At 38.3% G+C, this 27585-nt stretch overlaps 1 protein-coding gene and 1 pseudogene across 6 annotated transcripts in view; one reads left to right on the top strand and one right to left on the bottom strand.

Moving 5' to 3' along the window:
* ATG7 (autophagy related 7) overlaps window positions 1–27585 on the top strand; it is a 228405-nt gene that overhangs the window by 57545 nt on the left and 143275 nt on the right. For 5 of the 6 annotated variants that reach the window (XM_011370556.2, XM_011370557.2, XM_023536863.1 and 2 more), the window contains 6 exons: window positions 2371–2529; window positions 8565–8759; window positions 9980–10183; window positions 11884–11999; window positions 15002–15077; window positions 25933–26013. In XM_011370556.2, coding sequence (XP_011368858.1) covers window positions 2371–2529; window positions 8565–8759; window positions 9980–10183; window positions 11884–11999; window positions 15002–15077; window positions 25933–26013 — 831 coding nt within the window. Of the gene's footprint in view, window positions 1–2370; window positions 2530–8564; window positions 8760–9979; window positions 10184–11883; window positions 12000–15001; window positions 15078–15865; window positions 16113–25932; window positions 26014–27585 lie in introns of those variants that run through there. The other variant, XM_023536862.1, reaches the window with a different exon arrangement.
* Window positions 12494–13445, bottom strand: LOC105299071 (annotated as a pseudogene).

The following is a 27585-nucleotide window of genomic DNA, read 5'->3' as shown; positions in this document are numbered from 1 at the left end:
AACTTTTACAAATGTTTTTATATTGATTGACTTTTTAGACTTTATGCCACTTTTGAGTCACTTTAGTCTTGTTGTTTTCCTAGAAAATCCATTTCATCCAAATTTAGAAATTAATTGACATAAAATGCCTATTGTATTTTCTTCTTTTAAATCTTACCTTTTTAAAATCTTTCCACATTTTTCATGTCCTATTTTTATGTTTTTTCCTTTTTTCTCTATTTCAGACTAGCCAGAGAGGCTTGTCTATTTTATCAGTTTTTCAGAGAAGTAGGTCCTTAATTTATTAGTTCTATAATTTTTTTCTTTCAGATTCATTAATATCTTTTATCTTTACTAATTTTTCTCTCTTTTCGTGGAATATATTTTATTGTTATTTTCCTAGCTTCTAGAATTAGAGAATTAGATGCTTATGTTTTCTTAACATTTTTTAAAATTACAAAGTCAGTATGGACCTATTACAGAAAATTTCTAAAGTGTAAAAGTTATTAAGCAGGAGAAGAAGGTACCCATTTTCCTATAACTTCTTTGCCTACTTCCTTTCAATGTTTATTTAATATACATTTTAAAACTTTATTTAATGTATAATACTGTCCCCTGTTTTTATCAATGAACATTGTAAACACTTTCCCATGACATTAAAAAAGATGCTTATTAGGCCTTTTTAAAGGCTTTAGAATATGCCTTCTTGTATAATGAAACAATTTACTGACACATTCCCTTAATGTTAAGTATTAATATTAATTCCAATTATTTACATAAGTATAAATTTTTACATAACTATAAATTATGTTGCAGAGAACATCTTTGTCAGTATTTTAGATTATTTCCTAGGAGAGATTGCTAAATGTATTTCCTTAGGATAGATTGCTGAAAGTAGGTCGGAGGATGTGAACATTTTAAAGACTCTAGAAACATTGCAAATTGCTTCCCAGAAAAATTATACCAGTTTACATTCTCAACCAGTAAAACAGGTTTCTCACTACCACGTCCTCACCAGCATTGTGTGTTGTAATTTTTTAATCTTTGCAGATTAGCCATTTAAACTGTGTAGCATTCCAGGAAGCCAAAAGTTAAGTGTGAAAGTCTACCTGCATGTGACTAACCTATGGCATGTTTATAATTTATCTGGCATTCTTCTCACTGCCCAGCATGCTCCTAGACTGCCTTCCTTGTTATCCACTCAGCATTGCCTTAAGGAATGCAAAAATACTTCAGAAATAAATATTTCCAAACCAAGCACAAGTGACTTTTGAATTTTCCATACCTTTATTCCCCGTCCATTGTAGATTACTTAGCTGGTGAAAGTCACTGATAAAACTGGATGAGCAGATCAAAAAGTTACCAGTGGGCCTCAGAATAAACAGCCAGTCTAAACTAGGCTTTTAAAAGGATGGATTCTGGCCTGAGTTTCTCAACCCTGTTAACAAATCTTGGGTCTTCATTGATTGTCTCCCTAGAATCATCAGTCTAATTGATGGATATTGAAATAAGAGAGCAGAAGCTTAGCTTTATAGCTAATCATGTTAGAGCTTCTCTTAGATCATTATACTTATTTATGATATACTGAAATACACATACCACCACCTCAACCACCCCCCCGGCCCCCAAAGTTGGCATCTTCATTTGCTTCCAACGCTAAGGATCTCATTCCTTCCCTACTATTAACTAGATTTATGACCTTAGGTGAGTCACTTATCTTTTCTGGGCTTTAGTTTCCATATCTGTTAAACAAAATAATAGGACTAAGGATTTTAGAGATCCTATCTAACTTTAAAATTGTGTGGTTTTATAAGACTTTATAGGAGATGTAATTGAAGTATATGAAATCATGAAAACTATTCCCGAGAATATAAATTCTAGATTATTAAGGCTTTTGCCTCTTGGAGAAATAATACAAAATTTTCTGCAGTGTTAAGCAGTGGGAAATAACTTGTAAATCATTTCTCTGAGGAGTTAATTCAGGTTTTAAGTGAGTTTTAAGATGAACTGTTATTTATACTTAATTATTCCTAAGGGAAAGCAAAGATATTGGAGGGTATTGCTAATTCTTTTAAGACAGCAACATAGACAGTTCTTATGAGACTCACCTCAAAATCTTTTTTCTGGTGCCACTGTCAAGCATAACGAATTATTAGAGCCACTCTGACATTTCTTACAAGAAACCAGGCACTGAGTATATAATTACTTTTTCTTTTAAAAGAAGTTGCTATTCTGTTTATCAAAACAGAATTTGCACAATTCAGTTTCCAAAGTTTCCTGTATTTTGAGGTTCCTAAGCTGCTCCAAAGCAAAACCCCTTTAGAGATTTCAAGAGAGACACACTGTGAAACGTTCATCAGAAACATATCATGATCAACTGTTTTTATACAGGGGTGGGGCGTCAGACACATCACATTTGTGGACAATGCCAAGATCTCCTACTCCAATCCTGTGAGGCAGCCTCTCTATGAATTCGAAGATTGCCTAGCAGGTGGCAAGGCCAAGGCCCTGGCTGCAGCAGACCGGCTCCAGAGAATATTCCCCGGAGTGGTATGTTAAAGTTGTCTCCTATGTCTTTAATGTTTAAGTCTTGGGGAATGAGGCCCTGTGGTATTGGTGAAAGACAGTCAGACATCTGTCACTTAACTGCCAGGCCCTCATCATGTGGCTGAACCTCTGTTCCCTCATCTCAGAGATATGGATTAAAACACAAAACAAAATCTCATATATTATTGTAAAAATTAAATGAAGAGTGTATGAAAAATGTTTTGTAAGTTACAGAGCATTATCTGACTTTAAGTAGAGGAATTTGGGGGTATGTATTTTTATGTCCTGCCTTGTTCCAAAGGGATTTATCGTGGCTCAGATGAAGGATATTATTTTTTCTTTATCACCAGTATGTAAAGATACTTAGAATAGGTTTATGAAATTAAATTGAATAAAAGTCTGTGCAGAAGAAAGGTTGAGCTAAATATTTAGCTTTTTACTCTAGCTGCTTCATATTTTTTAGTTGGATCATTTACTTGAAAACACCAGATAAGAGACAAGTCATTCAGCTCATTTGATTCAAAATCTTGCCAGGTTTTTTTAAGGTCTATCCAGTAAACGAGATTCTGTATCTTGCATGCTTAATCAATTTATCTGACAGAGGTTAGATTAGGTATCTCTGAAGCATCTGCTCATACTTAAAGTGCCACAAGAAGCTCTCAGCCCTCACTAAAAAAAAAAAAAGCTTGCTTTCTCAAAGTTCTGTTTAGTCACTCATTATTCATTCATTTTAGAAATCTTTGCTTTAGAGGTAACTTTTTTTGTTCATACGAACAAAACTAGTGTACCTGAGGAAGGTTGTTTATTGGATTTAATTCAGTAGTATGGATTGAGCACCCACTATGTATCCAGCAAGGTGCTGAATGCCAAAAGAAATAATAAATTACAACCCTGTCATTGAGGAGGCATATTATTTAGGTTTCTGCTGCAACAGTATTGCATATCACACATCCCAAATTATAAATATTTATTTTATGCTTACAGGTCTGCAGGTTGGCTATGATTTAGCTGCTGAGCTAGGCTGGATTCCAGGCTTCGAGTCAGGTTCCAGTCTGCTCTATATGTCATTATTTCAAAATCTAGATTCAAGGAGCAAACAGCCATCTGGTCCTGCTCTTATGGTAAAAGGTGGAAATGTAAAAGCATTGGTGAAAACTTTCCATACTTATACCCTACTTAAAGTCTCAGCTCAGTAATGGCACTGTGCAATGTCCTCCATCTCCATTGCCAGAGTAAGTCATAGGGCCACACTCAAAGTCAATGTGATTGGTCAGTATACTCTGCCTCCCTAGTTGGAGGTCCTGCAAAGTCATATAGCAAAGGACATGGATGTAGAATTCTATTAGAGGGAGGCAGTGCGTATTCGAGAAAAATAATCCAGTCTGTCACTGAAAAGTATTATGAACTACCCTTGGGGCCCAGACAAACTTGACTTTGAATCTGAGCTCTGCCATTTTTTTGTTGCCTGAGAGTTTGGCTTGCCCAAATCCTAGCCATTGTCTATGAACCAATGCAATTTCCCCTATTTATTTGTTGTTATTCTATTACTTACTCATTTATCAAATATTTAAGGCCTACTCTGTGTAGGGACTGGGGAATAAGACAAACAAAGTTCCCCCTCACCCACTTGGAGCTTATAATGTAGTGGAGGAGACAGTTGTTAACAACTAATTTCACAAATAATTATAACTGTAATATGTACACAAAGCAGGAGCTCAGTTGCCATGAGAATGTTTAGCAGGAAGCCCTGACCTAGACTAGACTTCTTGAGGAAATTAAATCCTGAAGGATAAGTTAGCTAGACTAAGGGTGGCAGAGCTCTCAGTACAAACAGCTGAGGTGGGAAGCAGCGTGCTGCTTCTGTGGAACTGAAAGAAAACGAGAGTGGCTGAAGCATAGAGGTCAAGAAAGACAGACAAGAGTGTGGGGTAGAAGCAAGGACCAGATCATACTGGGCCTTCGAGATCAAGTGCAGCTTTTCTTGAAAATATCAGCCCACCAGGTTCAAGCCTTTTCTTTAGCACTTACATCATATTACTCTATTTTCCTGATTGGATTATGAAGCCCTTGAGCCCAGGTGCCAGGTCTCTTATACTTTTATCCTTCATGCTATAGAACCCACCAGAGTACTAGTATAATTTATCATATTCATGAAAAGTACTTGGGAAACTGTTTTATGTATTGGTTAACCAGGCATACTCATAAAGAACATTTTCTCTATATGTTCAATTTAGTGTAGTTTTTTCATTGAACAGATACTTAGTCATTACTTTCCTTACATCAGGCCATGGCCAGAAGGCTAGTACTAAGTGAACAAGACATTGAAAAGAACCACTCTGCTATAAATACCATGCCTAATTTTGAGGTTGAATTAATTGAACAGGGAAGAAATCCTGACCTTTAATAAATTAAATAGCTATTTGAAACAACCATTTTCTTTAAGGTAAGGCAAGAAAATGTAGGGTTATGGAGCCACACTAAAGGTTTTTAAACCCACCTCTGGATATCTGCTTCTAACCCTGATGAGTAACTGACATTGAGCTAGTTCTACCATAAACAATTATGCATTTGGGTAAAATATATAAAATGACTCTCTTTAGTCAGTGAACTGTAGTCACTGAAATACTGTGATCCTAGACAGAAAGGAATGAAAGAATGTTTGTCTCAACTTATTGCTTGAAGGTACTTTCTGACCCATGCCAGAGACCATGGGATATTCTTGATCTTGGTGAGCTGAGGATACTGAGATCACAGTTCAGAACAGTTAAAGTGGCTGGAATTTGCAAGGCAGAATATCAGACATGTGGGAGCTGTGCAGAGAGGGAGTTACAAAAAACTGTCTAGGAAGCACCTTGAGTCTTTGACTGAATATCAGGTTGTACATGCTCAGGACATGACTTTGTAAGGCTGGGCAAAAAGCACCACCATTCTGCTGTGAGAATGGAGATACCAGAGCTCCAATGGAGCTGGGGGACATTGGAGTCAAACCTGTCCAGAAGGGAGAGACATCATTGAATACTCTGAGCCCTTAAGCGACACCCCAGTAAGGCCATAGAACTAAACATAAAAGCTAAAACTGCAAAGCAAACAGGAGCAAACAGCTTAGTGATCTTATGATAGGCAAAGATTCCTTGGGACCTAGTAAATACCATAAGTGAGAAAATGGATAACTTGGACTTTATCAAAATCTAAAACTTCTGCTTCTCAAGATGCCATTAAGAGAATGAAAAGGCTGGCCAAAACAGAAAATACAGTAGGTATATTTGGCAAACACCTTTTATCCAGAATATATAAACAACTCCTATCACTCAATAATAAGATGGGCAAACCATTTTTTTAAGAGACGGAAGCCTTGGACAGGCACTTATTTCATAGTGGAGGTCTATAAATAGCCAACGAATATGAAAATGCTCAACATCAATAGTCATTAGGGAAATATAAATTAAAACCACAAAGATATATCACTACTCACTAAAACAGCTAAAATTAAAATGACCGACAATGCTAAGTGCTCTTAGGCTATGTGGAGCAACCAGAACTCTTCATAGTTTGCTGATAAAACAACCTCTTTGGAAATCAGTCTGGAATTTTCTTGTGAAACTAAAAACACACCTATCTAATGACCCAGAAATTCCACTTTTAGCTATTTACCTAAGAGAAATGAGAATGTACATAGACTAAAATAGCAGTCCCCAACCTTTTTAGCACCAGGGACCAGTGCTCCTATGAGAATCTAATGCCTGATGATCTGAGATGGAGCTGAGACAGTGATGCTAGTGCTGGGGAGCGGCTACAAAGACATATGAAGCTTTGCTTACCTCCTGCTGTGCAGCTCAGTTCCTAACAGGCCACAGACTGGTACCGGTCTACGGCCCTGCACTAAAAGACTTACCCAAGAATGTCCATAGTAGTTTTATTCATAATAGTTAAAATTTAGAAGTAACCCAAATAACTATCAATAAGAAAGCGAATGAACAAATTGAGGTATAGTCACACAACAAAAAGGAACGTATTATTGATACTTAACAATATGGATGAACCTCAAAAGCATTGTGCTGAGCAAAAGAAGCCAAACACAAACAAGTAAATATATACTGCAGAATGCCATTTATATGAGGTTCGAGAACCGGCAAAACTAATCTAGGGTTTAAAAAGTCAGAACAGTGGTTGTCCAGTGCAGGTAGGGAGTAGCAGAGTAGCGGGATTAACTGGGAAGAGACGTAAGAGCACATTCTGGGGTAATGGAAATGTCCTGTATCGTGATAGATGCGTGCAGTGGTTAATCTGCAATTTGTCAAAACACATTGAACTGTCTGTACACTTGAGATCTGGGTATTTCACTTTCTGTAAGTTATACTTCACCTGAGCTCCACAATTGAATCATCTGGGAGTTTTAGACAATAATGATGGCTGGGCCCACTCTCAGAGATTTCTATTTAAATGGAGTGGAGAAAAGCCTGACATTAGGAAATTTTAAAATTCTGGGTGTTTCTAATGTGCAGCCAAGGTTGAAACCTACTACGTAGAAACTTGCTGAATTCCAGCGTTGGGCATGTGGACCTAAATGGTGGGCCAAGAGCCAGTCCTAAATGTAGGTTTACGGCTGAAATTTTATTGAGCAGAGAATTATTTAGGTTAGTAGAGTGGATGTGAATGAGGATCTGTATTATTCAAAAGGTCAGAATTGGTATTGAGTAATTATGCTTTAATCATCATTAAAATACCTAAATAATACCTTTTTTAATCAAGTTACCGCCATTTAAAATGCTTTGTCAATTGTAATAAGATAGTAAGTTGTTATTACTGTGGTTGTTGTATTTCTTATTGTTTGTTACAGTGTTTGATACATGGTAGGTGCACCATAACGAATGAATGAATGAGGTCCTGAGATTTGTTTTTGTGATGTTCTCGTTAAATTGGACTTGTTTTGAACCTTTCTTCTTTCTAAAGTCCTTTCTGCCTGACATCATTTTCTGCTTTGCTTGCAACTTTTTTCTTTATTCTTTTTTAAATTGTTGCTGTTGTTACTATTGTCCCTTTCTTGAATTCCAGAGATTAGGTTTAAAGTTTAAGATTAGGAGAAAATAGCTCAGTGTTCAAAATAGATTTTCCTTTTTAAGAAGACCTGCTTGCCCTGTCCCTTGAACCATTTTTCCAGTAGGGAAGGGGTTTTGACAAATGAATTGAAAAAGCTGATGTTTTCATATACTTCCTATGGCCAGCCCTAATAAAGAGATTAAGGGTGCAGTTCGTGATTCTAAAACATTTTCTTTTCTGTGGAAAGTTAATGTCTATGGCTTCATTGACATTCATATGTGACTCGCTGTTAATCTGCCAAGACCCTATGGGGCCATCCAGGGAAAATGGTAAATTACAGAGCTGTTCTAAAGCTCCTGTGAAAAATGTTGAGTCCCCACACTTCATGAAGAGAACCAGGTTACTGGGCAACTTCTTTTGGTTAGGGGATGAGGCTTTGTTTCATTTTAGCACTTCATTACCACATAGCCCTAAGAAGATTAAGGCAAGACTATAAATCATTGTAATCTTAAGTGATTTTTGTTATAACATCCCATTTGGAGATGTTATACACTAAGAAAATGGAGAGGAGGAAAAGTTTGGGGAATAAGTAGAAAGAGAGCTTGGCTGGATGGAGAGGATTTGCCCAGGCAGAAGGCATTTTGGTGAAGTTTTTTTGGCCTCAGATTACAGGAAAGAGCCAAAGATACAGTTTTCCCCAGTGTTTTCCTTGCTTCAGATGGGAAGTGTCCCCTGCCCACTTTGAAACTAGGATTCATATGTCTCTGTTTGCTGCTTTATCCAGCCTTAGGGATCCTGGGATAACAGGCCAAGGAGGTCTAGGATGCAGAGGTGAAGAAAGTGGAAGTCATGGTAGCAAAAGGAAAAAGCGTAATCATGCAGAGAGAAATTTCTGGTGCAAGTGACCATGCATACATGCTTGTAGCTATGGGGAGACATGGGCTTTGAGATATCACCTAAACCTCTGCTTCAGACATCCCTATATCTGGGTGTTTCCTTAGAATGCCAGAGGGTTCAACATGAGCATCCCCATGCCTGGACATCCAGTGAACTTCTCCAGTGTCACCCTGGAGCAAGCCCGCAGGGATGTGGAACAACTGGAGCAGCTCATCGATAGCCATGACGTTGTCTTTCTGTTGATGGACACCAGGGAGAGCCGGTGGCTTCCTGCTGTCATTGCTGCGAGCAAGAGAAAGGTACAGTGTGGGGCTCTTGTCTCTGGTTGTGATTCAATGTACCATCACCCTAGAAGGAGGAGTGTCCCCAACCGGCCCTCCCTCCAGAAAAGAGGTACTTTGTATGACTTAGTGACATAATGTTAAAGAGCTTCCACTGCAGACTGTCTCAAAACCATCATCCAACATAATAAGTTTTCCTTTACTGTTTAATTTTTATAACCCTTTGAAGTACTCTATACTAGAAGCGGTACTCACACTAAAATGTAAGCTCCAAGAGAACAAAGACTTTGTCTTATTCACTACTATTCGGTCTGTGACAACTTCAAGGGCCAACAGTATTGATGGTTAAATAAATCACAATACATACAAGTGATAGAATAATATGCAGCCATTCATGGTTATGTTTTCAAAGAATTTTAAGAACATGGAAAATACCACATTGTGTTAAATAGACAAGATATAATATTGTATATATTTTATATCAGTTATGTTTATATGTAAACATTTAAATCTGTGTCTGGGGGTGAGGTAAGAAGAAGTGAGAAATGAAAGGAGAGAATGAGAGAGAAAGGGAGACAATAACAGGAAGAAATATCTCTAACTATTAATAGTAATGGTTCGAGCTGTGAAATTGTGAGTGATTTTTGTTTTCTGTTAGTTTTTCTTCATTTTTCCAACTTTCTGTATAATCAGAAATTTGGGAGAATAAGTTAAATTACAACTAAGAAAAGTTCTTATAGTATAAATGAAATAAACTGTCCTTAAAAATCTATGTGGAGGGTGAATTATATAGTATGTGAATTATATCTCAATAAAGCTGTTATGAAAAAATCAACATAGGTATGACAGATGATAGCATAATGATGGAAAGAAGGGGTTTGAGAAGTATTGAGACTTAGTTTTATAATCCTACCTCTTACCAGCTAAGTTACTTTGAGCAGGTTATAGAAGTAACTTCTCTGACTTTCAGCATCTTCATCTGTAAACAGGAAATGTTTGCTGGGAGTTTTAAATGAAACTAAATGAGATAATTTATGTTAATCACTTGTCAAGTCTTTTGCACTTAATAAGCCCTCAGTATTGGGTAGTTTTTACCAACATTATCATCTAGAATCTAATTTCATTCATATGCATATATGTATAAAATAAATTTTAAAAGTTGATCAAATATGAAATTAGCCAAGTGTTAAAATACAAGTGTCCCTTAACTCTAATCTTTTATTCCTTGAAACCCATAGCTGGTCATCAATGCTGCCTTGGGCTTTGACACATTTGTTGTCATGAGACACGGCTTGAAGAAACCTAAGCAGCAGGGAGCTGGGGACTTGTGTCCCAGCCACCCAGTGGTAGCTGCCGACCTTCTGGGCTCGTCACTTTTTGCCAACATCCCTGGCTACAAACTTGGCTGCTATTTCTGTAATGATGTGGTGGCCCCGGGAGATGTAAGTAGATTTTTTGTGGTTCCAAATATTTCCTACAGCCATCTTGCCCACTAGGGCAGAGACTCAACTCTTTCCTTTATGACTATTTAAATATTGTCTTTTAACAAAGAGAAGAATTCTCTAGTTTGGGGGATGGCATTATCCCACTGTGAGCCTTGATTGGCATCATCAGTTGTGTACAGTTGTTCCCTATTCACCAATAAAAATGCAGCAACAAACCATTTTTGTGCAAAGCTCAGCAAGGAAACTGCTGGTTAGACTGTGCTCAACACTGTCTCCTGTGCATATGTTAGTGAAGAGAGCATAAAATGGGGAGTCCGAAGACCGAAATTTTAGTCCAGGCTTGAACACCGCCTCATGGGGTAATTGCAAATAAGTCTCTTTGGCTCCCTGTAATTCTGTGGAGTGGGGCTGGGGCCCATAAGCTGGTCAGGATTAGCAAGTAAAAATGCAGGATTCCCTGTTAACTTTGAATTGCAGGTAAATAATGAAAAATATTTTAGTATAATACATCCCATGTAATATTTGAGACCTCCTTATATTAAAAATTATTCATTGTTTATTGAAAATTTAAATTTAACTGGATATCTTATATTTTATCTGCTAACTCCAGTAGGGGAGGGAAGAATACTTTCCCTGACAACTCGCAGTGCAAGGTGGTCAAATGTGAAAGTACTCTGAACAGTAAGTAAGCAGTACACTGTTCAGATGTAAGATTTTATAGTGTTAATGCTACCACACCAGACAGAGTCTGTAGGAATGGTCTTTCATTAGAACAGATAATCACTTCTAGTGAAACAAAGCAGAGGTGTTTTCTGTTCCCTCCCCTCCATTTTTCTCTTCTTTTAAAACTTGTTCCTTAATAACTCATACCTCTTTTGGATGACTGGCTTTTGTGTCCTCTTAGTGTAAAGCAAAAAAAGATAAACTCTTATGTGAAGAAAGATGGCTTTATGATTTCCATTGTGGTATTATAATTCTTAGCTGGTCCTGTTATTTCATTTTTAACAACGAATAGGATTAAGGGTCAATTATAGTAAAGTCACATTCATTCATAAGGTGAATGAAAATTTCAGAGTCAAAATTATCCGTAACAGCCCCTTAATTTGCCTGGCATTTCTGGAGGATTAGAATTTCTTTGGTTGGACTAATGAAGGCTTGTGTTTGGAGCCATGTTGTAGCAAAAATACTTATATTAAGCCCTGGGATCACACTCAGGATGACAGAATGCCTACACTGTGAGAGGCACATAGAAACTGAGGGCTGCAGGAATAGCAAAATATTGCTCCCGTATCTCAGATGCTCTGAGGCATTAGTTTAATTTATATGGCAGGACAGAATCGTTTATGCTAATCAAATGATTTTTTCCTGTCAGTGTCTCTCTCAGCACCAAGCACGGTAGAGTTGAATTGAATCAGTTAACAGGCACATCATGCAACTCCGTATATGAAGTGGCTGGACCCCCAATCTTTAATTTGCTTATAACTGCCAATCCTTTTTAGCACATTACCTCATTTAGTTACCTAAATTCTATATTTTGTTGTTCCTGGCACTTATAAGAAATGATATTATTTGAAGCTGAATGTTCTTTGCCAACAGTTATATTGTATAGCTTTATCATAGCAGTTTCATGCTTCAGATAGCTAGAGTTGAGTGGACTAGAACTTTGAGCACGTGTCAATGATTATCTCTCTCTGTAGTCAACGAGAGACCGGACCTTGGACCAGCAGTGCACTGTGAGTCGTCCAGGACTGGCCATGATTGCAGGAGCCCTGGCAGTGGAATTGATGGTCTCTGTTTTGCAACATCCAGAAGGGTAAGCTTGCTGTTTAGACATGTGTATTTAAACAAAAAAGCTTTTGTATCTCCCTTGGCCTTTTCTCAGTCTGACTCTTCTGAGAATTATATTGCTCTTTCTGACTTCAAAAAAACAAGACTGAAAAAACCTGGTCTCATTCTTTGGCCTGGGAGAACATGCCATGCAATCTTTGGGGGTACATCTCTGCATCCTTTTGAAATTGAACTCTCCTAGAGTATTTGGTAACTGATAATACAGAAGAATAAAAATATTGGTAGGGGCCTTAGGACCTTTATGTTTTTATTTTGTTAGTAAGATTTGATCTCCTTAGCCCTGATCATGTATAAGGCAACAGATGAATAACATATGATAGAAATTGTACTTGGTTGTATGTAACAGAGGTCCATCTTCAATGAATTAGCCAATGGGGCTTTATTTTTCTTATGCATCAAGAAGCCCAGAGGCAGGCAGTCCAGGGCTGGTCTGTCAGTCCTAGAATACCTAAGTACAATTAAAATTTGTCTATTTCTGGTTCACCCTTGCTCTGAGGATGTATTTCCTAGTGGTCCCAGTTCAAAGCCTGGGGTATTTTCCATGGTTTCTTCTTCTTGGCAAACCTTAAACTCTAGTTTTTCCCTCTAGCCCCATGAGCCTGTCAGTATCACTGTTCAGCTACTGATCTTGTGCACACTGCTTTTGGAGGTTGGCAGTCACTTTATGGAAGAATGCTTCTCTTGCACATACCTGGTTTACCTCCATGTGCTTCTCTCCTCTCACAGATCTTGGCTCTGCAATTCTTCCCTACCTTAGTAGTTCTCCGATAGTTTCAAACAAAGGTTTTTCTACTTTGTTGAGCTTTTCTGTTTGTTCTCATGGGAAGGTTGGTCCTGACCACCTAGTCCACCAGTACCACATTTATTTTCATTCATTCATTCATTCATTCATTCATTCATTTATATTTGCAGTTTTATAACTATTTGACAATCGGTACCTATGTCAACTATTTGTAGATTTTTGAAAGTGGCGACAGATACATAGGTAACCAATGTATAGAGCTTGTTTGGTAAATCTTCATCTCATTACATTTTCTGGACAGCCATACCCAAATATGGTATGGGACATTCCTTATTCTTTTGGCTAAGACAGCTTTGTTGAGTCTGGTATCAATGCATACATCTGGAGTTCCCATTTCCTTCAGGGCAAATTTCTGAATCTTTTTCAGTACCCAAGGGGCATACTTCTTGAAACCCACTCCATGGATGCGCTCATGAATGCTGATGGTGTATTCTCTGGTCACTACCTTATTGATAGAAGAACAGCCCTTCTACTTTCCACCCTTCTTTGTGGGAGCCATTCTGCTGGGCCTAAGTTGGGAAGCCCACAAATAACACCTTTAAAAATAACAATTTAAAAAATCTCTTAATGTATTAAGCACTTATACTACATTTACATGTGAAAGGAAAGAAATGAGTGGACTGGTGTTTTTTGTTTCAACTTGACTTGGACCTTTTAGTCTTTATGTTTAACATATTGTATTTATGTTATATTAAAGATACCAAATTTGTACAGTCTTGATCTGGACACCCTATCTTCTCCAAGCAAGGAGAAAAATCTTTATGGCTTACAATAGAATTAATTCATCTTGTCATAAATAGAAGTGAGACAAAAATTAAACTAATTTTTAAAAGAGTCAGTAATTTAAAAAAGAAAGAAGGAGGAGAAAAGTAAATAAAAGGAAAAGAAACAAAAAAGAAAGATTGTACAATTGAAGAGTCTCTCAATAGCTGCCTGAGACTATGTTGTTAAATGTCAGATGGTAAAGACAGACTCAGGTCCAACAAATATTTACACCTGAGTATTTGACAAATATACTCTAATTTTATTTTTTAAACACTTCTAAGCACTTTACAAATATTAGCTCATTTAATCATCATAACAAGCCTAAAGAAAGAACTATTATTAGTCCTATTTTTAATGGGGAAATTGAGGCATGAAGAGAATAAGTTGCTGAAATTCACATAGCTGATAAGTGGTAAAGCTGGGCTTTAGCCCAGCCAATTTGGCTCCAGACTCTATTTTTAATGACTCTGCTATACTGTTGGTAATACAAGCCGGGGAGAATTGAATTTTTGAAAGATTTATTTTAGTAATTCACAGAAATTAACATGAATATTCTATTTATTGTGAGACTCAGAGGTTTTCTACATGTTTGAAAAGATGGTCTCTGTACAAAGTTGATAATATATGTAACTAGTATAGATACTCCAGAATTAAATGAAAACAAGCAGCTTTTTCTATCTTTTGCTCATCTCTGTCATCTCCCTTGTCTATTTCTGCCATCTAAGTTTAGTGTGGCCTCTTCATAGGAAGTATCTGGGAGAAAATCTTGGAGAGCTGATTCTATGATTTCCTGACACTGACCACTCTGTCTTCCATATTTGCCTTGGTCGTAGGCTGAAACCAGGTGCTGTCACATATCTTCTGTGCCATAAGCAAACACCACACCGTTTTTTAGGAAAGAAGGTATTTGTTCTCCTGCCCAATTAGTTCCTCACTTTTCTTTCTCCTTCCTCCATTTTGGTAGCATTTACATCACCTCAAGAAGTTAAGGTTGGAAAGTTTTCTATTTCAAATTCCAATACAAAAATGTTCTATGGTGTTTTACTATTTCAAAGTAAGGGAGTGACTATGTGCCAGACATTACATTCAGCAATTTATCTAATTATTGCCAGTTTATCTCTCACAACCGTCTTATTCCTATTTTATAGATGATGGACCTGAAGCAACTTGCCTATGATCAAAAGTTCTGGTCTTTTTGACTCCAAAACCTGTCAGGCATTTTTTTAGTACTCTTCTGCCTTCTCTGACAGGGAAATCAGTTTCTTGCTGGCTTATACTTCCTAGCAAGGGACATTTTGCTTATCTTTATAAATCTACATGGACTGCCGCCAGATCATCCTCACATGTGTTAAACATAAACTTTTATTAAATGAGCTGCTTTAATTGTTTCCTTTTCTCAGGGGCTATGCTATTGCCAGCAGCAGTGATGACCGCATGAATGAGCCTCCAACCTCTCTTGGGCTTGTGCCTCACCAGGTTAGTGATTTGGAAGTGAAATCATAATTCTGGACCTGTTCCCGGTGGTGGAGGGGGAAAGCATTTGGGGTCATTTTACATGCCATCTCTCTCTCTACCCACCTCTCCTCTACCCTGCTTACCCTCCAGCTGCCCTGGAATTTCAATGGGAATGCTTCATGACCATGTAGAAGGTATTTCATTCTGTGAGATGGTGACAAGAAGAAATCATGAAAAAGCAGCATTATCCAGAATCTTTGATGCATTAGCATGTTGACTAGAGATCTCATAATGGAGGAGAAAAAGAAAGACTAGGTGTCAGGATCAGCCAGCCAGCAGTTTAAACTCAGCCGTGAGTTATTAAGATGGCCTTCCTTGGCCAAGTCACTCAACTTCTGTGAGCCTTAGTTTTCTTATTTATAAAATAGAGACAATAATACCGACCTCATTGTAGAGATTAGGGATGATGTGTAAAAAGGGCTCAGCAACAGTGACTGGCCTGTCACAGCCCCCTCAATAAATATGATGCTTGCTGTGTTTGTTATTATTGACTCCGTAGCCAAATACAAGACATTTATAGGCATGCCTGAGAAAACCATTAGAAGTGTGCAGTGTCACCAAAAAGTGGAGTGTCTTTTCAGGAAAAGAATCTGAAGCATCCTAAGGAAGGTTTATTCCATTGAGAATGAAAAGGAAATGAATAGTAGAATGAAAACTTAGAATTAATGTTGCCTCTTCAGTAATTTTTTTTACTATGTGCTTGGAGGATCGAAGAGGTTTTCTAGTCTTTTTGGAAATCATTTCTCTAGGTTCGGTGCATGCCCGTCAGTCTATAACAGGAAGACTATCTCTGTGCGTGAAGCGGTGACACTGTCTGAGTCTCACCTGGGGATTTGTGAGGACAGACTCACAGATGAGTGCAGAGACCAGGGTGACTCACTTGGTTCACATCTTTCTCTCCCTGCCTCCCCACCACCCACCTCCTGTCATCTAGGACGGCCCTATCATTTTCCAGTTGCAGATGAGAATCAGAAGAGAGGCAATTACTTGCCTGCTTGTCACAGAGAAAGGTAATGGATGAGCAAAAATTCAGACCTAAACTTGGCACTCTGACCAGTGCTCTTTCTGAGATTTTGTGAATGGAAAGACCCTTGGCCCGCACGTTGGGAGAGTTAGCTTCGAATCGCTACTGCAGCCCTCTTGCACTAAGTCACCCTCCATGGACCTTGTGTTAGGTCCCTTACCATCCCTGAGCCTCAGTTTTCATATCAATACAAGTGGGTGCTTTACCTTGTATCCGGGATTATGTCTGTGATGAGGCTTTGTAAACCATAAAACACTGTGCAAATATGACCTTTCCAGCCTGCCTCACAAAGGTGGCATTTATTTGATGTGAATGTATTCATCTTTTCTACAGAAACATTTCAAGTAGGACCCAACAGACACTGTAATTAATCTTCCATCATAAGGAATCAGTCCTCTGGAGTCAACCTCTGCTTTTTTCGCTCTTGAATCTCATTCAAATCCTCAGCCTCTTCCCTTTTTCACATGTCTCCTTCCCTTCTGACCTTGGGATATGCCCTCATCTCCTTTACAGATTTCATACTGAGAAGGGCCTTAATTAAATTTTCAGTCATGCCCCTGCACTGGTTTTCTTCTTTAAGTCCTTTATGTTAAATTATCACAGTTGTAGTATTCTCAGTGTTGAGGCCAGAGGGCAAAATGGTCTCTTTATAGAAGGGGTCCAGTGTCAAAGTGCATGTGCCCATGTTTCTAAAGTACTATGGCAACTAATCCCTCTCAGTGTTCTTTACCCCCATTGAGCCTTGCAATTGTTTGTCATTCATCAACTCTTCTAGTTTTTTTCTCCTTGTTTTCAAATGTCTGAAGGATTATTTTGGTTGTTGGCCATCTCTTCATTTGGCCTTTTCAAAGGCTGAAGAATAACGCAGCCATATATGGGAAAAGCCCAGTGCATGTGTGTGATTACTTGCTTACATTATTTCAAGTTTCAAGCCTTTATTTTTAGCTACTTTCTAAAAAAGAAAGTGGAGAAAGAACTTTAAAATTATTAATCAGGGTTGTATAGTCCCTGTTTATAGGCTTTAAGTTTTTTATTCTTTTTTAAGTGGAGTGAGTCCATTTATGCAACTGTGTTTTGATTAGGAGAACATCATTTCCACAGAAACACTGGGCTATGTTGCAATGCCCTGTTGCAGACTCAGCACTTCCCTCCTCCTCTTCCTGGCTCTCTGAGACAAATGGTTTCCTGTTGGAGAGGAACCCAGTCAACCCCTGTATGTGCTTTGTATTCAAAGAATGACCAGTGACATTCCCTGGGCTCATTTTCCTCAGTTACCCGAAGGAGAGTGTTTATTAATTGGCCCTTGTGGAATGAGATGTAGTAGGAAAGTGATAATCCTTGGACAGAGAAGACCCCCCACTAGCAACTCATTGTGTAATCTGGAGAAAGTTGCTTAACTTAGCCTGGGCTCCCTGTGTCTCTGCTCTCCTCTGAGTCAGTCCTGGGAGGCCCAAGGATCTCTCTATGGGATCACAGGCAGAATTTGGCACATCCAGAGATAAGCCAAGTGCAGAAAAAGGCTTGATTAGGCCCTGAAATTCAGTGATATTCAGACTGGGAAAAACAAAAACAAAAACAAACAAACAAACAAAAAAACACCTCTTATTGAGTTTGAAAACTGAAACAACCATTTGAAAGTAAGAAAAGAGGCCATGGGTTAGTTCGTTTTTTTAAAGTCTTTTGTGCAGCATGCATGCATTGGATTCTGCAAGCAGGCAGCAGCAGCAAGCAGACTCTCTCTGAAGAGTGATTTTTAAAAAATTTAAGTCATTTTATTTATGTATAAAAGACATGTAGATAGTCACACAAATTCTTAACTGCACAACTTGAATTATCACAAAATGAAAGCACTCATGTACCCATATTTTGATAAAATATTATCAAGCAACCCCCAAAGCTCTCCTCATGCTTCTTCTTGCCTCCTTCTTGACTTGTAACCATGGGAGACCTTTGTCTAATTTTGTACTTTATGTAAATGAAATCATATAGTATATTCTCTCTGAGTCTGAATTCTTTTGTAGAGAGAATTTTTTCATTGTAGATCGTTATGTAGTATTGTTCCTTCTGCTTCCCACCAAGTGGGATCTTTTATTTAAAAAAAAAAAAAAAGAAGTTATCTTTTCCTGGCTCCTTGGGTAGTGGCTGGCCCTTTTTCCTGGTTCTTTGATGAGAGGCACAGTTCAGGAGTTATAAAATGTACAGGCCACTCCCGATATCTCCAGGAAATTGGTTTGCAGGCTGGTGTGGGATTTTGAATGTGACAGAAATGAGCTGCCTATGAAGCCACTGATCATTTGGCTTAAAGAATGAAAAACAAGGTGGCAATACAACAGTCATCCAATACCATGGTCATTAATATAGTAGTCCTGCTTTTATCCCACTTGTGGACCAGGCAGTTCACCTCTTTTGTCTTTGGGTGAATGTACTCTTGGTTCTCAAGTACTGATGAATAAAGACCCTGAATGTGTATGTTCTTCCTAAGGGTTTGTACTTGCCAACCCCATGGTTCTCAGCTTCTGAATTGCTTGCTTTTAGTTACTTTCAGAAAAGTAGAACAAAGCCCTAACTAGGACAGGACCCTGGGAGGGACCTGGCCTGGGAAATCTCTAAGTGAGACAAATGCTGAGATAGAGCTGGGTCTCTAGCCAGGCTTTGGACTGCTATTTATTTGGCCTGTATGCACAGGCTGTGCCCACCCCAAATCCTCAGGTCTTTATCTTTTAATAAGGTCTCTTTAATGTGCTCAGAAATGTGTTTATCTCAATGTACCTTTAGGAATATAGACGGACTGACTGCTGAGGAAGATTAAGATCAGCAACAAGAGCATATTTCCTAAGATGTAGCCCAAGAAAAGGAATCGCCTTCCTCCTCTGGTTCTGTACCCCTCAGATTGATGACTATGGACATGGCCAGAAAAAGAGCCCAAATGTCTACTGTTTCTCTGTATCAACTGTTGTAGTTTGTGACTCACTCATCCTCCCCTCATTTAACCAACCCTTTAACAGATGATTCCCAAACACTGACTCTATACCAAGCACCATTCATTTCAGAGGAGTTAAGTAATTGGCACAAGATCAGCTAGTGTTTAGTTCCATTTGCTTTTGGAGTCATCTGTGGTGATTGGTGTACCCCAAGCCAGTTGGATGTAGTGAAATCTGTTTCAGTGAGAAGCACCTGAATAGAAATAGGGATCTGAGTGCAAGACCTTACAATGTCTGGTCTTCCTCTGTGAGGCCTTAGAAGAGAGGGAGATTCCCTTTCCTTGGTACACAAAGGAAAGGATAAGTTATATTGCCAGAGTTCAGAAGCATCTCAGATAACATCTCTTGTCCCAAAATGACTTGGGTATAACTTTATCAGTTGAAGGATATGACTTGTACCACATGAGTTCTGCTCACCTGATGAGACTATTCTGTTTGAGAGATGCCACGTGCGAGGCAGCCTGAAGGTCATATATGTGATCAGGCAGACCTGATTAGAATCCCAGCTTTGCTTCGTAATTTCATTTCCATCCATTTGTTCATTAGCTCATTTTACAAAGGATTTGAAGCAGCTGTTTCCATTTGTTACTGTGTGACCTCTCTGAACTTCATATTTTATATCCACAAAACAGGGATAATAATATATTCCTGAAATTCATGTACAGATTAAATTACATGACATTTACTAAGCACTAGCACAGTTCTCAGCACATAAGTGACACTTGTAAATGTTGGTTTTCTCTTTTTCACTTAATTAAAATAGTAAAACGGGAGCTTACCCACTCTCCTAAAAAGAAAGTTCCGAAGAATCTCATAAAACTCTGGAAGCAGTGAGTGAGTAGGGAAAGGTTGGAAGGATTAGCTCCATTCTGCAGTATTTTTCTAAGGATGATGCTGGCTCATTTCTACCTTACTTCTTCTGCCCCTTGGTGACTCCAGTTTGGTACTGAGAGGTAGATCACCGGTGGTAGCTGAAGCTGTTGTCTGAAACAAAAACCACTGTGGTGTGCCTTGGGTTTTGCAATTGTTAAACTCTCCATTTTGGCACTGAATTTGATTAAGACTCTTTTCAACATCCAGGAACGATCTGGAGTTAGTTTTTATTTATGCAAACTCCAAGCTCTAGAAATATTGCCAGGCCTTCTGGAAGGTGGTGTGAAGTTAGAGCAGCAGATTCCAATTGTGGTTGTAAATGTACTTCTCAGAATGGCTATTTGTTTTTGGGCTTTGGATCTTCTCATCTAAGCAAGATACCTTGGAGCTCAAGTTCATTTTTCTCAGCTGAGGTGTAAATACCAGAATGGAAGTTACTCCTGCTATTCTCGATCTATTTATTTTATAACCAGCTGGGCATAATCAACTGGAGATAATTTAATTCACCCAGGCTCTGATAGCAGCCATCTAGATACTGTTTTGTTTGGTGTTTTAATTCTTCTGGCCTTTTCTTTATTTCTTTCTTTTTACCGCCTCCTTGTTTTTCTGCTTTCTTTCTCAGACTTTGGAGTCAGAAAGGACAGGACTCAGTTTCCTGGCTTTGTCACTTGATGTTGTGGAACCTTAGGCAAGCCATGCCGCTTCTCTGAGCCTCAATTTCTTTATCTGGAACATGGGGAAGGTCACAGGATGGTAGTGAGGCCAAAATGAGATGAGTATGTGAAAACATCCACGAGCTCTAGACACAGGGACAGCACTTAATAAATGTTAGTGCTGTCTCCTCCGTCCCCAAGACCATCATTTTCTACGTTATTCTAAGGCATGTCTTCCTGCCAAGGATAGGAGGGAACAGATGTTTGTGTGGAAGAGAAAGGGGAGAGGAGTGAGCAGTTTCCGAGAGGCACAAAAGAGGCAAAGATGGGTGAGAAGGATGTTCAGTGAGTTGGAAGCTCCAAAAGACAACCAATGTACCTATAAGACAGAGCGTTGGAGGAGCACAGTGGAGGAGAAGGGGAGGTAGGCAGGATCATATAGGCCATTTTAAACATTTGGACCTTCAACCCAGGGACAGTGGAAAGCCATTGAGAAGTCGTAAGCTAAAACATGATAAAGTTTGGGTGTATGGAGAATAGAGTGGAGGAGATACGAGTGGATCTGGGTATAGAGTTAAAGTTGTTTAGCCTTTTAGTGGTAGAAAACCTAATCCAGTGGCTTCCACATCTGGCTATGTGTCAGAATCATCTCAGGAGCCATTTCAGAACACACATTTCTCAGCCTCATTCCAGATCCACAGCTTCAGTCTATAAAAATGGCTTCTTGGTGGCATCCTATGGGACAAAGTATGTAACTCATAAAGGTAACACAGACCAAATCCTGCTCTTTGAACATGCCCACCAATACTAGTTATGTTTTTAAAAGGACACTTGACACTTTGTCCATAGCACACACCCCCAGCCCAAGCAGGTGTTTCTGCCAGTGAGCCTTTGGATTAATTAGACACGCACAGGTGTGCCTAATGAATGTGGGCTGGATGGCCCCCTGTCCTACTGAGAACAGCCCGGGAGGAAAGCCAAATTAGCATTTAAAGGCCCTGCTCTGATGTTTTTTGCTTCATTTCTGTGGTGGTTTTACTCCTGTTGAGGAGAGTATGTCCTGTCTTTATAAGGCCCTCTTAAGCCAAATGCAGATAGCGCCAAATGCAGAGCCTCACAGTTGTCTGACGACTGGGATTTCAACTTAAGCTGCTTTTGTCTTTTGTGGGTCTTAGAGGTGATGAGAGGTAAGGGAGCCAAGAAACTATAGCTAATTGTATTTCTTCTAGGTTCTGTCATTCCCAGGTGGATTTTTAAACATTCAGGATGTAGCAAAGATACACATATTGTAGAGCTGGTTTAGACATAAAATATTTTTTTTCTGGAAGGCTACACAGGAAACTGATTTTGGTGATTACTTTGAAGAAGAGAAATTGGGGGCAATTGGCACTTATACTTTTATTTTGTATCTTTCTGCATTGTTTTGAAAATGTTAATCAAGATTATAAACCATTTTTAATATCACCTTTTTTTAGATATAATTTATATACAGTAAAATTCATCCATTTTAAGTATAAATTTTAAAGAATTTTGACCAATGTATACACTCATGTATAACCACCACCACCACAAACAAGATCTAGAACATTCCCAGTCACCCCCAAACTTTCCTTTGTGCTTCTTTTGGGATGATATCCCCATCCTCAGCCCCGGGCAGCCACTGATTGGATTTTCATATGGGACATTTTAATTAATCCTTTATTTTCTGTACTAAGAAGGAAAAAACAATCTAACTTTAAAAATAAATAAAATGTGCAGGGAGGTAGGCAAGGTTTGGCCCCTGCAAGGGGCCATAGAGCTAGGTAGAGGGATGAGTGTTTAGGAAATTGGTGTTTTTCTCTCACTTGAGGAATGAGGAGATTGAGAAGCCAGTAATCAGAGGAGGCTGTTTAAAAGGAAGTTAAACATTTTATTTTTAAAAAATAGAAAAAAGGGGAGTAAATATGCTGTGAGAGTATGGGTTATTTTTGTTCTTTTGTTTTGTCATGTGCTTATTTTTATTATAGGTAGAGTTAAACTTTTTAAATAGCTGTTTAATACCTACTTTCTATAAGGAAAGATCGACAGCAAATATTAGTAATAGAATAAGAGTTTAGAGTTAGCTGTGTGCAATCCCAGAAGTTAGAGTTTACCTTGAGCAGTGTCAACAGGCTTTAGTTACTATGTGGATGGAGAAATAACTTTGGTATCACTTTGTAGACCGTTTTCACTTAAATGTTAATTTAGACGTGAGCTAAATTAGGTAGATGCAGTAGTGCTGTTCTTACAAAACGTGGAAAGAATGAGAGGCTTGTTAACTGCTTCCATCTATTTTCTGACATCTACAGGTGATGTTAAGTTGGTGTAGAGCAAACCACAGGAAGGTGTAAATGAGGTTGGTAACTGGAAGCATCTTGTTTCACATGCTTGCCTGAGAGTCACCTGGGGCTCTTGTTAAACAGATTCTCAGGCCTTACCCCAGTTCCTGTCTTGTATGATTCCATTTATAGGAAATATGCAAAATAGGCAAATCAATAGAATTGGAAAGATTACTGGCTGCCTAGTTGTGGGGAAGGTAGAGAATGGGGGCTAATTGCTTATGAGTTCTAGGCTTCTTTTTGAGGTAATGAAAATTACCTGAAATTAGATATTAGTGATGGTTACATAACTTCACAAATATACTAAAAGCCACTTAATTTATGCTTTAAAAAGATGAATTTTATGGTACACGAATTACATCTCAGTAAGCCTGTTATTTTAAAAAAATAACTATTGCACAAGGTATTTTGATGATAAATGCCAAAAAGAAGAATTTCAGATGACGGTGTTATTATTTCTAAGTTGTGTGGTAGGTAGATTGAAGATGTATGGAAAAGATGTGTTTGAGTTGAGTGGCTTTTAAGAAAGATAATTTGGAGATGTGGTTATTTCCGAAAGGAAGAGTTCTGAGCCCCAGAATTTAGTATGAGACAAGTTCAGGAATGCAGGAACGTCTTTGGAGGGGAAGTTGTAGTTCAGCTTAGCAGTTATACAGGGCTCATGAAAAGATTCAGTCTAAGACATAATTGGAAGGGCAGGTTGGGCCCAGCTTTGGAGTCGGGGTGGGGGGCGGGGGGGACTTAAATGACAGCATAAAGAATTTCTGCTGTATTTGGTCAGCTCTAGGAGGTTGATAAAAAGTGACACTATCTCAGAGCTGTGTGTTAGAAAACTTAATCAACAGCAGAGTGTTGCATTAGATGGAAGGGAGAGAGTTCACCTGTGAAGGTGCCCGTTAAGTGTCTTTTGCCTTCTGTTTGAAAACAAGGCTTTCCTCTTTTAAAAGACCTAAAACTAGAATTACTTTGATTGAGTTCCGGGCCTTCTGATGCCAACTCGATGAATTTGAAAGGCCTCACACACCGATGTTATTCTACTTCATTTCCTGGGAAAATGAATCACTGTTTCCTAGTGAAGAGCTGTCTGGGGTGCTAAACAATGGTGTTTGGGCCCTTGCTGGCCAACCCACTCACTTTGGCTCCTTTTTTTTCTATTGCGCATCACCTGTGGTTTTGTTTTTATTTTCTCTTTCCTTCCTTTCCTTTTTCTCTCTTCTTTTGCTCCTAACTGGGTCTTCTGTCTCCCTTTTCTTCAGCTTTTCCTCCCCACGTCCCTTTAGGAGATAATTTAGAGAAAATTATGATATTTCTTTGCTCAATAGAAAGAAAACTTGATATTGGCTATAGGAGAGAAAAGATAAAGAAGAAACCTTTTCATGAAGCATACATAGTGTCATTAACATATAGGTCACGTCAATAAACATTTTAGTGTAAAATATGCTACATATGATCAGATTCTCTTCTAGGTAAATTTTATATTAAATGAAAAAATTTTTCAAGACTGTAACTTCCAGATCTCATGAGGATCTCAACATTCCCATTTGTAACTTGCCACTAAAGTCTTCTCTGCCAGTTTGATGTCTTCCATTTTGGTGTCCTGAATAGCAAACTTAAGACCCTGCTTGTGCCTCACAAGTACTGCATTATAAAATGGTCAACACATTCCTGAGACATAGGGAACTAAAAAATTGTCACATTGCAGAGGTTCATAATGAGACTACTTAACCTATCCCAACTATTTATCCTTTCTACCAAACCACATTTGATCTTGGATTACACATGATAAGGACATTTGAAAGATGACTGTAGACAGTTCCTTCAAGATTAGATTTTCCAGTATGTACATTCAATTAGACTGTTAACTGCAGTGTGGGCCTACAGATGGAGTTATCAAAACTCAGAAAGAAGCCTGTTTCTTTAAAGATTTTATCAGGCTTTGTTTTTGTTTGGCTGGGAGTGTTGGTAGGGTGGCTAAAGGCAGTGTGAGTGTGTAGGTTGGTTCTTTTGCTCTTTTCAAGTGAGACTGTTAAATTTGTGTTGAGACCTGATTTTGAAGACAAAGTGAAGGAGGGAGGAAGCTCAGGTTTGGTGTCAGGAGGGCTACTTTTGAATCTTAGCTCTGTCACTTTCTGTTTTCCTGAGCCAAGTTGCTTCTCTTTTCTGAGCTTGAGTTTTATCAACATAAAATGAGGTTGTTGGGAAGATCAAATTAACTCATGAGAAGACTCGTGTTGTCTGGCTTATTATAAATGCCGAGTATGGAGACTTTAGAAAGTGTGCCATTCATGTTTTTAGTAATAATAGTTTAATGATATATACAACAGTTTAAAATTCCTTTTTGTGTAAGTATAGTTCTAGAGGTATAATGTTATGAATAAATTACTTAAACCATCATTTGTGAAATTTGGTTATAGCTAATATTGGGTAAATGGAAATCAGTTGTAGTCTAGAAGTTTATGCTCAAGGTGGCACTGTTTCCCCATAAATTTGGTGATGTTTCACATTTTATCCCTGTTTCTAGTCAAGCGAATAACTGGATATATATTTAGGACTGTCTGCCTTCTGTAGTCCCCAGTCCTTCTTGCCTTGTGGAGCCCCACTCAATATTATATCCTAGAAATATACACATTTCCCATACTCACTGTAACTTATGTATGAGAGTGAGTCATAACTTAGTTGACCCATGATATTTTTAAAGACATTTATTAAAATGATATTTGAGATTTTAAAGCTTTCTTTTTGTATGTTGAAGTCAATTATGTTTTTAGGTCTCGAATATGTGAAAAGTTGAATTTCATTTTTGCTGGTAATCTGTGTCAAGACCACCATGTTAACTGTTTCTTGCTTCTTGTCTGAAACTACACATGAATTTCACAAGTGCCATCATTTTAGGAGTAATGTGAACTTTCTCATTTTGTTTGTTTTCAGATCCGGGGATTTCTTTCACGGTTTGATAATGTCCTTCCTGTCAGCCTGGCATTTGACAAATGTACAGCTTGTTCTTCCAAAGTAAGTCATTCTGCATTTAAAGGACTTGTATTTTAAAATGAGCTGGTCAGCAGTACCAGCCAGAGGCACTGAAAACAAATAAGGGCTTTTGCAGGGAGAGGTGGGATCCAAAAAGCCAGAAAAGACTTTGTATTCATTTATCTGAGAAAGTTTGATTTATAGTGCACAGAGAGAGACTGAATTATGTTTTAGGTATGTATCAATACTTGCATCATGATAATTTTGGCTTGAGCTTGAATTTTACTGGTCTTTATTCTTCCTCCAGAGGGTTCTTCCCTCTCATGGACCAGCATAGAGCAACTTTTAAGTATTACTCAGAGGATGGGGGATACCAGGCAGTCCTAGTGGTGTGTCTTTTGGAGATATATATAATGACAAAGAAAGGTAAACGGAGATTCTGGACTTGGAGGGGGAGCCCATAAAAGGGCCCATTTAGCTTTGATCTTTCCAAAGGCTCTAAAAGTAGAGCTGTATGTCCTCCATTGTAATGGGAAAGGCTGATATGTCTCAAACCTACAGTGATGGCATCTCACTTTTCAATAGGCTTTCAGATAGACTGAGTTATATTTATATGCTTACAGTGTTATAGCTAATTTCCTTTTGGAGGCCTCTTTAAACTCTCTAACACTCGGTGATTTAACCTGGACTTTTAAAACTCATGATTCTTGATAAAACTTTTACCTTCAAGTGTTATGCACAATAGTGTTGCAGTTAATCCCAAATTCTGACCTCTTAGTTACAGTTTGGGACTTTGTTATGTAGCCTACATCTGACAGTATGGAAGGGATTGAATTCTAGGGAAATCCTCCCCACAGCTTTCTTCGAAAAACTTCGCTTGGGCCATATCTTATGAGAAGCACAATCCTGACTAGTTTCTCAAAAATGACAAACAATTTTAGGTGCTCAGAAATTTAGATTAATTTTTTTTCTTCAAAAGTAAACTAAACCCTTGCTTTATCATTATGCACCCCAAGTGTCCATGTTGAGATTTAAAGCTTGACATTCGTCAGTAGTTCGTTATTCACGAGCTTGTTCTTTCTGTAGTTTCCTTAAGGTCTCTTATCTGCTCAAGTCAAGGCCTCAGGGATGTCTGTGTGTGCTTTTGTCTTCAGAAATAAATGCAAGTTTTAGGATTATATGCTTTTTAGTGGAGCTCATTTTTTTTCTTCGAATGGCTGAGCTAATTGATCTCAAAATAAGTTGGCAGTAGTATTAATTTTCATATTGAAATCTGTTGGCACAGGTGCCAGTTTTTCTGTGGCTTTATGTAGATCTGGCTAGTCAATGGAATAAGGATAATTGGGTTCTCTAAGCGAAATGCAAACACTCATTCTTTTTGTTGTAGTTCTAATTAAATTAGCCCTTGAGATACTGTTTGTAAAAGAATCATAAGCATACCAGCTAACTGAGGTCCCTTATATTCTTTGAAAGAGAATAGCTTTACGTTTTTCTTTCACGCTTATTGTAAGCATCAAATAAAAAATAGGTATCACTTTTTAGTTAGCAAAATTATTTCCTCTTGGTGGTCATTCCGAGAGTCCTGCTTTACGTAAACATGCTGGACAATTTAAT

This window comes from Pteropus vampyrus, unplaced genomic scaffold (assembly GCF_000151845.1).
Source record: "Pteropus vampyrus isolate Shadow unplaced genomic scaffold, Pvam_2.0 Scaffold171, whole genome shotgun sequence".
Lineage (NCBI taxonomy): Eukaryota > Metazoa > Chordata > Mammalia > Chiroptera > Pteropodidae > Pteropus > Pteropus vampyrus.
The sequence above is the reverse complement of the archived record's forward strand: the minus strand, read 5'-3'. Positions and strand labels throughout refer to the sequence as shown.